This window comes from Petaurus breviceps, unplaced genomic scaffold (assembly GCF_028583685.1).
Source record: "Petaurus breviceps papuanus isolate PSGF00001 unplaced genomic scaffold, PetGlider_PUasm1.0 689, whole genome shotgun sequence".
Taxonomy (NCBI): Eukaryota; Metazoa; Chordata; class Mammalia; order Diprotodontia; family Petauridae; genus Petaurus; species Petaurus breviceps.
In genome coordinates, this window is record NW_027186458.1 from 8,756,441 (window position 1) to 8,772,251 (window position 15,811).

At 45.5% G+C, this 15,811-nt stretch overlaps 1 protein-coding gene across 1 annotated transcript in view; it reads left to right on the top strand.

Annotated features, from left to right (window-relative positions):
- GTF2E2 (general transcription factor IIE subunit 2) overlaps positions 1-15,811 on the top strand; it is a 68,786-nt gene that overhangs the window by 26,272 nt on the left and 26,703 nt on the right. Inside the window, exon 3 of the mRNA XM_069104946.1 lies at positions 382-473. Within this exon, the coding sequence (XP_068961047.1) occupies positions 382-473 (92 nt within the window). The remainder of the gene's footprint in view (positions 1-381; positions 474-15,811) is intronic.

Here is a 15,811-nt window from a genome sequence, read left to right on the forward strand (position 1 = left end):
CTTTGCCCCGCAGGGCCTGATTAACTCAGCAGTGAGAAAGGATACCTTCAGAGGTCCCTCTCTGGGTGTTTCCCTTTGGAAGTCCTTCTGCCAAAAAGAAAAGCGGCAGCATGAAACTCCAGGCCACATGTATTACTTTGCAATTACTGACTGTTTAGAAATCTGCATGTTGGTCCCTTTGTGAATGATAATGGATTTTTGTTACCAACATTTTATAGACTGGATTTAGTGAAGGACAGACACTCCCATAAAAGTCCCCTCCTGGAGGGGCTGGGGAAGGAGGCTCAGCTCTCTCTGGGTGTGTAGAAGCCATCCGCTGTTTTAAAATGTGAACCATCATGAAGGTGTTTAGAAAATGTCTTTTTTTGTTTTCTCTTACAGATCACAGTAATGGATCCTTTAACTTCAAAGCCCTTTCCGGAGGCTCAGGATACAAATTTGGAGTTCTTGCAAAGATTGTAAATTACATGAAGGTACTAAACAATAACAGTAGGGGTGCGCTAGGTACTTGGGCAGTTTCTTGGAAAAGCAGTATCCATAGTTGGCTTTGTTGGGGTTTTTTTTTACTTCTAATCTTGAGAACATTATTCCTAAATTAATAATAACTCATTTTAAAATGGAGAATTTCCCTTTAGAGTTAAGTTGGATCTTTAATCCCTCAACAATCCGGCTTTGAGCCTGCCAGGTGCCAGGCACGGGCTGGAGATGCCTGTGTTATTTCAATTTTGCTTGGTGGATCGATTCCACATGCCTGAGGTTAGGAGGGGTTATCTGTGAGGCGTCTGGTGCAGAGAAATGTTGGGTCTGGATTCGAATCCCACTTCTGCCACTAGTTACCAGGCATCTCTTAAGTGGCGATCTAATGTTGCCTCTTCTCAGTCCTCATCATTCTCTTTTTTTGCTTTTTCCAGAAAACATTTTAAAAATTCTTAATTTAAGCACTAACAGAGTATTCCATATACACATACACACCGCAGAACACAAGAAAGATTATACAGGAAGGTATGAATCTCCACTTCATACTGTGTGCTTTTTTTAAAGAAAGTGTGTAATAAAATCTGCATATAACTTTCAAAGCCGTCCTGCTTGTTTGGGCTCCTGCAGTTCTCTTTGCCTTTTAAAAAATGTGACCAGTCTAATTTTTTGTGGCATCATCATTGCTAAAATAAGAAACGAGAAAAAAAAGAAGACAGCGTTCAGACAACTATATACAAATAAGATATTGATCTTTCCCTCTCTCTCTCTGTATATATATATATATATATATATATACACATATGTATATAAATACATGTGATATATTGGAATTAGTTGCATAGGGGAAGCACTGACATTAAGGAGATCTGGGGAACGCTTCTTGCAGAAAGTGGGCTTTTACCAGACTTGAAGGAAGCCCCGGAGTAAGGAGGGAGGGGTTGGCCAGTGAAAATCCGTGAGATCAGGAGATAAAATGTCCTCTGGATGCTAGGGCACTCCTCCCTCTTCCCTCACTTCCCTCCGTGCTACTGCCCCGGGTCTGTCTAGGGGATCCATCCTGCTGCCTCTGGACGCTGATGCTCTCTCTGCTTTGCAGTTCCCTTCCCTATTGTCCCTGGACTTCTGGCTGACTGTGCAGTTCTGGGGTGGGAGATGTCACTTGGTGTAGATTTTATTCAGTCTGGAGCAGAGATGGGGAGCTTCAGGGCCCACCTCCTAGTGAGACAGACCTCTTGGGGGAACATCCGATGCTCTCCCTCCTTGACTGTTCTGAAGCCTTTTTCACTGTGGGTCAGCCGCTGACTTCTCGTGGCTGCTCTCTCCTCTCCCTTGGGGCTTTGACCGTCTCCTTTGCTTGCTCATCTTCCATGTTGTGTCCCCATCTGTAAGTGTGGCCCCACCACTGTCCTGGGCCATCTTATCTTTTTACACCCCCCATCCCCCACTCCCTCTCTTACCTACCTCAGCAGTTCTAAAGGCTTCATTTATAGTCTCTGTGCAGATGTTTTGGGGAGGGGTGGGAAGGAAGGAGAGAACAGGAATCACAGTCCTTTAGTGACCTCTTGGTTAATAAACAGTGTAGAAACCCCCCAACCAGCTGGTAGCCCAGTACTGAGCAAGAAAAGAGAACAGGGATTCGTCAGTGAACCTGTTGGTTGTCCTTGGATAAGAAATACTTGCACACGTATCTGAATGAACTTCAGTCCTTATAAAGGTGTCTGGTCACCAGCCCCCTCACCTCCTGTCTTCCCCCATTTTGATAACAGACCTGCCGAGTGCCTGGCAATCCCCTCTTTCCTTTGGCGGAGTCTCCCTTCCTTCTCTCCGCCCTCTTAGGTGAGATGCTTGCTTCTCTGCCTTAAGTTGACACAGGATACTGTGTACCCTGGGAAATCGAGGCTGCTCTCTGCAGGCCAACAGTGCGTTCCCTTGTCTGCAGTTTGGCCTCCCATCCTCAGCCCACAGTCCTCAGATTTCCCTCCGTGCCCTGGGTACACCTCTTCCAAGTTCTTCCCAGGAGACTCGACGATTGCCAGCTCTCCGCCTTCCCTTCTGGCCATTGGACGTGCTGAACTCATCCTGATGGACGTTGGATCCACTCTTTTTCCTCCCCTGCCCTCCCTTCCGTATGCCTGACTTGCTGCTACTGTGACCCAGGCTTGCAGTCTCATGTCACCCTTCACAGTATCGTGTCTCCCCTTCTCTCTGATCAGTGGCCATGCCGGTGCAGACCGCTCACCCTGCCATCCTCTCTGGACTTCCCCCTTCCAGGCTCTCCCCACCCTGGCCACTCTCAAGCAGCACGTGTCTGCTCCGCCCTCTCCTGGTTCCCTGTGACCTGTGGAATCAGACTCCATTGTGTGGCATTTGAAGCTCTTCCCAACCTCATCAGTCTTGTTATGCATCGTTCTCTTGCAGCCGTGCTGTGTTCCAGCCTCACTGGCCAACCGCGTGTCATCTCCCATCTCCGGGCTTTTGAGCCGACTGTCCCCGATGCCTGGGATGCTTTCCCATCTCGCCTTCTCTTAGGATTCCCGAGCTTCCTTCAAGACTCAGCACCAGCACTCCCCTCAGCAGGTGGCCTACTCCCACACCAAGGTTATCTTTGGTGGTGCCCGTCAGTGCACGTGTTGCCTCATCCTGAATGGAAGCACCTCGAGGCAGTGCCTGGCACCCTGGCTAATGATGAGCTGTGTGACCATGGGCAGGTCTCGGCCTCCATAGCCTCAGCTGTACACTGAGGGTTAGGATTCTCTGAGCTGGTGAGCCTGTGGTCTTGCTGCTCCTGCCTGTCATGTTCTTCGTATTGGCTGGGAAGCACATAGAGAGGACTGGCCCTGTACGTGAGAAGATGTGAGTTCAGATCCAGCCTCAGACACCGACTAGCTGTGCAACCCTGGCCAGGCCCTTCACCTCTGTTTGCATCATTTTAAAATGGGAATCAGAATAATAGCAGCTGGCTGCCAGAGTGGTTGTGAGGGCCCATCACCACTCCCTACAGGTTAGTGTGGGATACAGGGACCCGAGCTCCTTCTCTTGACTCCAAGGGGAGCACCTTTCCCTTCAGAGATGACTGGCTTGGCTTTTATTGATCATTCTCACCCTCTCAACTCTTTCCATGCTTTTAGCAGCAGATTAGAGGATGGCAGTAGACAAGAAGTTCCAGTTCCATCCAAAAACACGTGTATGAAGCACTTGCTGTGTACAAGTCATTTTTCAAAAGCAAAAACATCCTATCCTCTGCCTTAAGTAGTTGACATTTCACTGGAGCAGACGCTGGCAACAAGCAGGAAGGATGGTGGAACAGCCTGACTGAGGAGAGAAGCAGACAGGATAAAAGCAGGTCTTCCCCTCATCTATTGACATGAGCATGTGATGTTCGGCGTGGTTTTTCCTTATTGATACAGTCAGGGAAGCTTTTAGTTTTCCTGCTATTGAATCAACCATGAATTCTTGGTATAAATCTACCCTAGTCACAGTGTACGTTCTTTGTGATAGGTTGCTATAATCTCCTTACTGTTATTTCATTTAAAATTTTTACATTAATATTCATTAGGGAAATTGGTCAGTAGTTTTCTGTCTCTCTTTCGACTCTCCCTGGTTTAGGTATCAAGACTATGTTTTTACCACAGAAGGCATTGAGAGGACTCCTCTCCCTTTTTTTAAAACAGCTTGTATGGTATGAGAATTAAAGTATTCTTTCCTGTTCTGTTAAAATGGGCAGTTTATATTTTTGTACATAGTCACCCGTTTCATTTAGATTGACGGTTTTATTGACCTGTAGTTGGGTAAAATGATTCCTCATGATTTGCTTTTATTTCTTCTTCATTAATTGTGAATTCACCTTTTTTATTTTTGATACTAGCGATTTGGTTTTCTTCTTAATCAAATCACCTATCAGTTTATTTCTTTTATTGTTTTATTTTTGTTATTCAGGTTTTTTTTTATTTTCAGTTTCTCTCTCCTTTGACTTTCAGGATTTCTGTTTTGGTGCTTAATTAGGGGATTTTAATAAGTTTTTCTAGTTTTTTTAAATTGTATATCCAATTCATTAATCTGCTCTTTTATTAATATAAGCATTCAGCGATAGAAATTTTCTTGGGCTGTATTCCACAGATTTTGGTATGTTTTTTCATCATTGTCATCAATGAAATTATTGTTTCTTTGATTTGTTTTTGAACCCACCTATTCTTTAGGATTAAATTACTGAGTTTCCAGTTAATTTTTAAATTTTGCTTCAGAACTCCTTTTTTCTTTTTTTTTTCAGTTTGCATGGCTTTTTTTTTTCTTTATTAATTTGTTTGCTTACTTTTAGTTTACAAGATCCAGTTCCACAATCCCTTGAGTTTCGAATTTTCTCCCCTTCCTCCCCCCCAGTCCCTTCTTAATACAGTTTTTATTGCATTGTGATCAGAAAAAAAGATTTAATATTTCTCCTTTTCTGCATTTGTTTGTGAGATTTATACCCTAATACAAGGTCAGTTTTTGTGAAGAGGCTTTACACAGCTGAGAAGTAGGTATATTTCTTACTAGAGAATTTGGATGCCACACCCTTTGGTGAATTATATGCTCAGTGTCAAGGTGAAGTCATTGTTAGGGCGCCTTCCAGCAAAATTTAGTTCTTCTCTTTGAAGCATCTGAGATCATGATTGACACTCCTACCTGTTTTACTTCAGACGCGTAACAGATTCCACTCCAGCCCCTATTTAAACTCAGTATGGAGCTGTTTCACATGTATTTCTTGTAACAGCGTGTTGTTGAATTATAGTTTCTAATCCATTCCTATATCTTTTTTCCCTTTTATGGGTGAGTTAATCCATTCACATTTACAATAATGATTGCTGAGTATTTCCCTCCATCCTGTTCTGTTATACTCACCCTTTTCTTTTTAATAACTCTGTCCCCTCCTCAAGAGTCTGTTTTGCTTCTGACCACTGCCTCCCTTAATCTGCCCTCCCTCTTATTCCCACAGCCACCCATCCCCACCCCCCAACCATTTCTTTTCCTCCCACTTCCCTTCTGGGTAAGATGAATTTCAGTCTTTAGCTGTGTTCTTCTGTCCTCATACCAATTCTGATGAGCGTGATGTTCAAGTGTTGCCTGCTTTCCCCACTTCCCTCTCCATTTTATAAACTCTTTCTTACTTGCCCTACTTATATGAGATAATTTATCCCAGCCTTCCTCTTCCTTTCCTCCCTCTCCCAGTATATCTCTTTCTCACCTATTCATTCTTCTTTGAAGATCATCCCAACATCATAGAATCACTCCCAGGTCCTCTAAGTAGATGGCCTCTAGTAGCCCTAGTGATTATAAAGTTCTCAGGAGTTACATGTATCCTCTCCCCCTATAAGAAAGTAAACAGGCCAACTTTATATTTTATCCCTTCTGTTTACTTGTTTATGCTTCTCTTGACTCCTGTGTTTGAATGTCAGATTTTCTATTTAACTCTGACCTTTTCATCAGGAATGCTTGAAGTACTCTTATTTCATTAAATGTCCATTCTCTCTCCCCCTTCCCCCGAAGGATTATACTTAATTTTGCTGGGTAGGTAACTTTTGGTTGTAATCCTAGATTCTTCTTGATATTCTTCCTGAATATCATATTCTAAGCCCTCTATTCCTTTAAAGCTGCTAAATCTTGTCTGATACTGACTGTGGCTTCACAGAATTTGAATTCTTTCTTTCTGGCTGCTCGCAGTATTTTCTCTTTGACTTGGGAGTTCTGGATTTTGACTATAATATTCCTGGTAGTTTTCACTTTGGAGTTTCTTTCAACAAGTAACTGATAGAATATTTCAACTTCTACTTTTGCCCTCTAAGATTTTTGCACAGTTTTCCTTTGTAATTTCTTGAAATATGATGTCAAGGCTCTATTTTTGTTCATGGCTTTCAGGTTGCCCAAAGAATCCCAAGTTTGGTTCAGGAGCCCCCTGCGGTCTCTTTCTACCCTGGTGTTCCGCCTAAGCCCTCTTAACATCCCTGGCAGCTGGGATGCTCCCCACTGCTGTGCTGTGCTCCTAACCTCTCTCCAGTGTCTACAGATCCCTCTGTCTTCCCAAGCTGCCCTGAGCTGCAAAAATGACTCCCTGTGATTTTTTTTTTTCTCCTTCATTTTCCTGATCAGAATTTGGTCTGGTACTTTTTCTGGGTTGCTGTAGAAAAGGCATGCTGATTAAACATGGCAGAAATGTTGTGACTGTCCTGACTCCACCCTTTCATCCTGACTTTTTATATTGAAGGTTATTAAAATGATTTTATCTGACCTATATGAACCCATAGGTTTCATATTTTTCATTCATCATTATGAACCATAATTTCCTGTTTACTGACTTTTGATTTTCAGTTACAATGACAGCATTATAGAGGAACCCAGCTCTCCTGCATGTACTCCAGCTTCAGAAGGCACCAGATGAAATCATAATCAAGAAATTCAAAGTGAAACAGCAGCAGTCGGCCTTCCTCCAGCCTTGGACTGCTCAGAGACAGCCGGAGGTCTGGGTGTTGGGAGAGGGGTGGCCCACCGGTGACTTCAAATAAAGGCAGTAAGAAAAACTGAGGGCAGGCAGCCAGAGGCCTGTATGCCATCTGGTCAGAAATGTTCCTGGAACCTGCAGCATTCCCACCAGGAACTCCCCAGCCCTCTGACCCAAGCACTCTGGGGAAAGCCCTGAAGACCTCAGCATGCTTACCCAATGGCCAGACCCTGGATCCCATCCCAGAGTATGGGAGGCTAAGGAGCCTCTCCTTGGCAGAGTGTCTCAGAGGAATGTGAGTGCCAGCAGAAGATACTAAATAACACAACGAAGAAATATTGCTGGTCAAAAGAGGCCTGAGAGAGAATCCAGAAATGGCAAAACATGTGAAAAAACATTCAGCCACTAGGACCACAGGAGTGTAGGAAGAAATGAGATCATAAGTGAGATAAGTGGTGGAAAGAATTGAAAGGAAAAAAGATGGAAAGTCTTTGGGTGGGAAAGTAGTGGATTCCTTGAAAATTAGAATGAAGCAAACCTCTCAGTAACTCCATGAGGCATGAAAAATAGTAGAACAAGAGCTAAAGATTTTAAAAAGCAGAATTGTAAGGTATCAATAACAAGGGACCTGGAAAGCTGGTGCAGGAGGGAAAATTTTAAACTCATTGGATTCCCTGAAAATCATAACCTACCAAAAAAGTCTGGGCGGTGAGGCCAGATAGAATACCAGGGCATCTCCAGAGAGAAAACTCCTGGGAACGTCAAGGCCAGAATTCAGCAGCCAGAGGGAGGCACCAAGGAGTGCATCAGGACCACCTGATGCGCCGTGGAATCGAGCGTTCCAGCAGGGGAAACGGATCGTTAGCAGCGTAAGGCCTTGGGGCTTGAGCTGAGGAGTAAGTTTGAAAGAGTCAAGAAAAACCTGGGAAGCCAGTGAGTATATTCTGTGAAGGGGTGGAAAGAGAAGTGTCCATCACGGTCCTCATGCTCCAGGGGCTACAGAAGGACTGTAAAAAGATGAGCACTTTGGATTGCTTTTGGTGGTCTTAAGAGAGCAAAGGAAAGAGAATGGGAAAGGAATATAGTAAGGGAGAAATTAGCCAAAAAAAGGGGTGGGGGGAGAATTCAGTATTGCTCCTAACTGGGTTATGGGAAAATAAAGTGTCTACAATTGTAGAGCAGAGAGTTGGGGGATGGGCATCACACGAGCCTCTCTCTTGTCTGAACCTGGCAGAGCGCCGAACGTGTGTGCATGCGAGAATTTGGGCAAGAAATACATTAAAATCTCTTGGGAACAAGTCAGAGGGGAGAGGGAGGGGAAGGTCACAAGCAAAACAAACTGTTAGGTTCTGAGGATGAATCATCAAGAGAGAGGCATCAGAGGGAAAGGTGGGAAATCTGAGCCCCAATGATCCTGTCTGACTGGGGCAGGGGGTAGCCCGAGAGCAGAAGCCTGGTGCTGAATGCAGTTCTAGGTTACGTACTGGGCTCGATGACATTTCTTGTTTCACCACTTTGTATGCAAGGAGGGCAAAGAGAGGAGAAGGTCCAAGAAGACAGGGTTAAAGGGAATTCACAACGAAGTCATAGGAATGGGATGGGCTGGCTGAGCAGATTGGAAGAGAAGAGCTCAGCAGTGTGGCGTTGATGCCTTTGAAACAAAGCTGTGCACAGAGTGAAAATGAGGACTAAAGCAGAATCTGCTCTGGGGGCGTGCAGACAAGCAGGAGGGGCCTGTGGGAGCTCAGGTGCGGCAACAGTAAAAATAGGCGAGCAGCGTTCGAGGAGAACAGCCGGAAGCTGTGTTATGCCTGACGGCAGCAGACGTGAAATAGTGTCGGGGCCTAACATCGAGGCGCCAAACTGCAGAGTGTAGAGGCACTTTAAGGAAAAGCTCATCAGGTTACAGGGAGAGGCATCTCATTGACTCGTGGCTCATCTTCATCTCATCTTTTACAAGTTTGTTTCTGTATAAGTTTTATCGCGTTCATAATGATGAGCAGACTAGCACCTGCATGGAATTTATAAGGAAATACACACACTGGAAGAAAGTGCTCAGTTTTTTTCCTGCTGTGGGCAGCTACATCCTCCCAGCAGCACAAAGCCCACAACACATCAGTTTTCAGATAAGAACAAGGGACAGGTTTGCTTTGCCTGGTGAGGATTTCTGGTTACAGGGGAGAGAGCTCTAGAGTAGGACTATCGAGGGGAGAGGCGCCCAGAAGAGAACAAAAGAAAGCTCAGAGTGGGACCAGGTGGGCCAGGAGCTTTGGGATCAATAAGTTGAATTTGTTCCAAGTTATTGAAAAACAAGCTGTGTGTGATAGAGATGTGAAGTTTCATGTATGTTTTTCTTTTTCTGTTCTTTGTATTGGGAAGTGTCCATTTTTGTTTGTTGGTCAGATTTAAAATTAAAATTCTGAGGAAATAAACCAGAAAATGGTTGATATAATCTAGGGACATAAGTTTGCCTAGGTCTTCTTTTTTTTTTTTTTTTAAAGCAATTGGGGTTAAGTAACTTGCTCAAGGTCACACGGCCAGTGATTTCTGGGTGTGGTGCTAAGCGTCTGAGCCCGGGATTCAATCCCCAGGTCATCCCAACACTGGAGCCGGTGCTCTTACTCGCTGAGCCACCTGGCCGCCCCTGCCTAGGTCTTCTTATAAAAGAATAATATATGTATATCATCTCTGGTGGGAGGGATATTTTTTCTCCCATTCAACAAATAGAGGGAATCATTAAGAATAGGTTAGAAGAGTTTAAATTAATTTGATTACAATGAAAATTTCTGTACCCAGAAAATACTCCAACAGTAAAACAGAAGAAAGGTACCAGAGGGGGGGTACATTTTATAGCAATTTATGGAAACTTAGCTGCTGTCTAAAAATATATGTGACTGTTAAAAACTAGGTCCTGCTCAAATGAAAGCAATGTAAGACTTGTAACAGATAATTTTCAGGAATAGGATCCATTATGAAGAATTGCTCAACAGAATGCAAAGTGTTTGTCCTCTCTGGTCATCAGAGGGATGTAAATCCAATCATTCTGGTCCCCAAAGTTCTGTCTTGGTGGTGTCTGGCTGCATTCTGTTCTCACAGCTGCCCAGGGGGGTCTTCCTGTGTGCCCCCACTAGAAGCCTTGCAGGGCCCTCTCTTGCCTCTAGGGTGCTTGCCACATGAGGACTCTTAGCGGATCTTCTCCTGTTGACCAGCCTCCCCATGCTCACTGTCGCTGCCACGTGTGCTCGCTCACTGTCGCTGCCACGTGTGCTCGCTCACTGTCTGTTCCCTAGGACGCGGCCCTCCTTCTGCCTTCTCTTTGTGCACTAATCAGTGGGTTGGTGGTGCCAAGCTGAGGACATAGGACCACCACCCTTTGGAAGCTCCTCGCACTAATTCAGGAGACATGTCAGTCTCCAGGTACAGACGAGGGAGTCAGAGAGGAGGTCCCCAAGAAAGGCCTTGTACAGAAAGAGGGTCAGCTTGTCACTGAGGAAGGCAGGAGAAGGGGAGTGTTCCAGGCAGTGGGGCCAGCCAGTGTTGCTGAATCAGAGAGTGGGGGGGGGGGCAGAGGGATCTGGGGGGTGTGACATGTAAGGAGAATGGAAAAGTGGGAAGGGGCTATGTTATGAAGGGTTTTGAACAAGGAACAGAACATTCTATATCTGATCTTAGGAGTAATGAGGATCCTTTGGGGTTTATTGAGTAGAGGAGCGAGATAGACCTGCCTTAAGGAAGATCATTTGGACAGGCAAATGGAGGGTGGACTGGAGTGACCCACCAGTAATTATTACAGTGGTCCAAGAGTGAGATGATGAGGGCCTGTACCAGGGTGGGGGCAGCATCAGAGGAGAGAAGGAAGGGAGAAAAGAAAAGAAAAGAAAAGCCTTTGTATAGGCCTCCTGTGTGCCTGGCTCTGTGCTAATAAGGATCTCGCTTGAACCTCACAACAACCCTGGGTAGTGGGAGGTGGTGTTACTAATATCACTTAACAGTTGAGGAGACTGAGGCAGGTGGTGTGAAGTGGCTTGCTCAGAGTCACACAGCAAGTAAGTTTCTGAGGTCTTGCTGACTCCTGGCCAAGTGTTACACTCCCTGTGAGGTGTCATGAAGGTGGAAATGATAGAACTTAAAAGTTCACGGGATGGGGGGAAATCAGGAGTTTTGAAGCAAAGACAGTTCAGTTGGGGGTGTGCTGAGTTTCAGATGTCTGTAGAACATCCAGTTTGAGATGTCTGGTGGGCTGTAGGTGAGCTGAAGTCCAGGAGAGATGTTACTACTGGACAAAGAGATCTGAGATCTATTAGCGTGGAGCTGTCCATAGGAGCTGATGAGATCACCGAGGGAGACAAGAGGCGGGCCCAGGACAAGGCTCCGGAGAATACGGCTGGCCGTGAACTGGCACGGCCTCTAGTGAAGGTCAGGGAGTCGTCTGGCCGGCTGCAGGAGGCAGTCCCTCCTCCCCTCTGCCTTTCCTCTCTGAGCTTCTTTCCCCAAGAGCTTGGTGTAGGCCTCTCTCACTCCTATGCCTCTAGAAATTAATCAGCATTCCTCTGGCTCTCCTTTCCCAGTAGATGAGGAGCTCCTTGAGGGCAGGGCCTGTCTTTTTTACCCTTTTTGTAATCCGCAGGCTTTAACACAGCATCTGGCACATAGGAGGTGCCTGTTGATTGGTTGGCTGCTCTCCTGCTTGGCTGACTTGGATTGAATTCAGTGTCATCTCAAGTCACTGAAATAACAAAAATAATTAAAAACCACGAAATTTGGCACTAATGGAAATTCAGACTTTAGAATCTTCTTAAGAAAGTCTGGTAACGAGTAATAAGTAACATTATTAAAATCCTACTCTTATTAATTCCATTCTTGGGACTGTGCTCTCAAGGTCTTATCAGAAACAAAAGCAGAGCCGGCTGGTTTCAGAGATCTTGATGGTGGCGTTCTTTGCCACGCATCAGGCTGGGAGGAGCCTGACTATCCCATAAGAGAAGGCAGCTTATGGAGCTCATGCTGCATTAATGAAAGCCATTAGGACAGGAGAGCATGAGGGACGAGCAAACCTGGAATGACCTTTAGGAAATCATCCAGGAGCCGTTATGTAAGGGAAACGCCGATGGGGACCCCGATTGCATGCCGGAAAAGTTCGTCAGAGGACATTTTAGTTATGTCTTGTTACTGTTGCCTTCTGTTTCATTCTAGTCCTTATTTCCTGTTGGGTTTTTTGTTTGTTTTTGCATTGCTTTTAGTTCCAAATATACCCCTCTCTTCCCTCCTCGGGAGGTCATTCCTTCTGGGACCTTTTCTTTGTTGTTTATGCTCTCCTTGGACGACCTGATCAGGGCCTGTTAAGGAGGAGAAAGAGGCATTCATATAAGACCTTGAGGTTTGCAAAGCACAGTACAAATGCCTCATTCTCACAGCAGAAGCTAAGCAGGCGCTATCCCCATTTCACAAAGGAGGGTGCTGAGGCAGACTGCGCTTAAGTGACTTGGCCTCGGTCCGTAAGGGTCTGAGGCTGAATTTGAACTTAGATCTTCCTGATTCCAGGATCAGGACTCTTATCCCCCATCCCATCCAAGTGCCCTCGCTGAATGTAATGATTGTCACCACACTGGTCCATTGCTTCCACATCTAGTATCCTTCTCTTCTGGACAGAATCTGGATGTGGTCTCTCTTCTACACACCAGACCCCATGGCTTCCTGGAAACTTAATTTGGTAGGAATTTCATTTTCATTTTTTATAAATGAACATAAACATTTCCATCTATAAGTATAGCAAGAGAATTGTATATGAAGCTGCAAGTCCCCGTTACATACAGCTTGGAGGTTTTGGGGTGCACAATAATGGATTCAGCGTGTTCGTTTCAAAGCCGTCCTACTTACCCGCCTCTTGCTGAACCTTCTTCTGTTCTGCACGTTTAACAAAATGTCAGAGGTTCTTTTCTTTGGGGGGGGGGCATCATTATTGTTAGCACCTTCCCAGCTCTTCCTCGCCACCCCAACAAACCAGCAGTCCTCTCTTGTAACAAGCTGACGATAGGACGCTTCAGACTCTGTGTCTCCTGTGCATCTTGGCTCAGCATCTTTGCCCACAAACCTGCTTCTGTTTTTGTCAAGTTGATCATTTCCTTTTGGTTGTCTAGGTTGGTAACCTGAGTCATTTCCTACTGGGGTTCTCCCTGCCCCATAGATCCAGTCTGCTGTCTGCTCTCCCAAGTATGCCCCCACTTTTGCTCATGGGGCCACCTTCATCATCTCTCCCTGGCACAGCTGCAGGAGGCTCTCCATACTCCCTGCCCCCTGGAGGACTCCATCTTCCCCTCAGCCTCTGTCCCATGACACCCCAAGTTCTTTAGAGGGCACTAACTGCCCCCAGCCTCCCTTCCAGCCGGGTTCACTTTCCCCATCCCCACACCTTTCCTTACCCAGAAGCACCACCTTCTGTCAGAGGCCTTTTCTTATCCTCCTACCCCTAAGGACTGCCCAGAATTGCCTTGTGTGTTTTGCATATGCTTCTCTGTTGTTGAGGGAAAAATATTAATATTGTATTCTGCCTTTTCGGTACCAGTCTGGAGAAACACATTTTATTTAACATTCTGAAACCAAGCGCTTCTAGCTTAGAGTGAGAACTGTCCTTCTGGCATCTCATTCTCCTCAACCCCCAGACCCTCGTCTCTCTTCCCTAAGACTATTTGAAGTTCGCTTTATAGGAGTTTTGTGCAAGGGAAAGGTTGTAGTGTGTGTTACAGAGCACTGTTTAGGTCACCTCCCTTCTGGAATAATCTTGCACTAAAATCCCTGGGGCAGCTGGATGCCTCCTTGACCCCCAGCTCTGGATTTTCAAGAGCTTCCTTCCTGTGTCCAGCCCTGCTCTTTGTGAAGCTGCTCCTGTGGTGTGGAGCCCCAGCTGGCCTCTCCCTGGGCCTTCAGTTTGTGTTCTCCACCTTCAGGAGCATTTCCCAAAGGAGAAAATCAGGAAGAGTTGTTGGGGGTGGAGAAGCTGTTATTTTTCATCTTTTCCCTTAAAGGAAAGGCTTCCACAATTTGTCTCACGTGTCGTTTCCCCACAAGGTGTCAGCTCTGTGAGGGCAGGACAGTTTAATTCCTTGTAGTGCTTGGCCCATAGTAAGCGCTCAGTAAACACTGATGCACTGTAACAAAGACTGAGACTGAACATTGAAGCAGGAGAGCAGCTCAGCCAGGAAGGAGCTGGCAGCGGGCACAGTGCCATGCTGGTGCAAGGAAGGGACAGAGAAAGCTTCTTAGCACTTGTCTGAGGCAGCAGAAAAAGACTTCTTTCAGGTTTGGGTCTTAATTTTTTTAATTAAATGTTTTTTCCCCAATAATGCACATCCAGTTTCTCTCCCATCTGCTTGCCCTGGCACCCACTGATAAAGAGAGAGAAACAAAAGTCCTGCTCTCCAAATCTGTCACCTGCCTCTCTGGCAGGAGAGTGAGTGTTCGGAAGAGACACAGGAAGTGCCTGTTCTGGTCCTGGTGCCGTGCTCGACATTGGGGACAGAAGGACAAACGCTTTACTAGTCCCTGCCCTCAGAGAGCTTATATATTAATGAGTTTAAATGTAAGTACAAAAGAACAAAATCAATTTATAATTAGCTTTATTATCAAGGTTATTAAACTTAAAATTTGTAGCTCTCAAGGTAAGGGGAAAGGGTGAGTATCCGCAGAATGGTTTTTATGAAGCTCACTTCAGTGAATCTTTTATCTTCAATTTCAGTGGAGAAAACACACAATTCCCTGCTTTTTAGAAGGGGATCACGGGCCTGAGAATCCCTGGAATTGTCTCCTTGGATGGAGAAACATCTCCATCTTGTGGAAATTACGGTCTTGGCACAAAGGCCACTTTATAAACCCAGATCTTTGGACATTCATTCTTCGTCCTTTCAGTGGCACAGATCCGGCCACTGATGGCACGCTTCCTCCTCATTGGCTGGCATGGTTTCTCTGAATAAACGGGGTTTTGTTTGGTTTTTGCTTGTTAAATGTTGCTTTCTCTAGTAATGAAGTGGTCTTGACTGGGTGGTGCTTCCTTGGGATTCAGGAGCCCTGGTCCTGCTGCGAGCTTACATTCCATGCACCACATTGTTCCTGGTGTGTGCACACTGGGCATGGTTCTGGTTAGAACCGGAAGGGTTAGTGAAAACGCAGTTAAGGGCAGCGTGAGACCTCAAGGGCAGGGACTGTGGGGGGCCTTGCATGTCTTTGTAGCCCCACGGCCTGGAACAGACAAGGGTCTCCATCGAATTATGGCTCTGTTGATTAATTGGTGGTGCTTCCTTCTAGACACTGTGTGTGTGTGTGTGTGTGTGCGCGTAAAGACAAATTGTGTAGCTGTGTACAGTTCTATAATATAATATATCTTTCTGCTGGCTGATGTTCCTGGAGACCATAAGATCTGCTCCCATGCTCAAGAACATTTTAAAATCGTCCCCAATGTTAATTACAATCTGATTTTCCACCCCCATGGCCACCACGTGCTTTGGGGACAGTAAGTCATTACTACCAATAAGACTTTTTGGAAAGATTGTATGGATTACCCCTCAGACTTCATCATTCCTGTGACTTTCCAGAACAAAACGCCTTTTTTTGGCCCCTCTGTCCTACACATACTGTTTCTCTATTTTACAATGTAAACTTTTGGAGGGCAGGAAATAGATTTTTGTGTCCTCAGAACTTAGCATGTGATCTGGCACATCTAGTGCTTGTTGGTGTGCTGATTGATAGAAACATGGTTTCCTTTCATTCTGTTACATCATTATTTCTTTCCTTGATTCTCTAAGCCTTTCTTTGTTGGTAAAGCTTCCCCCCCCCCCCCCCCCCCCCCCCCCCCCCCCCCAAAAAAAAAAA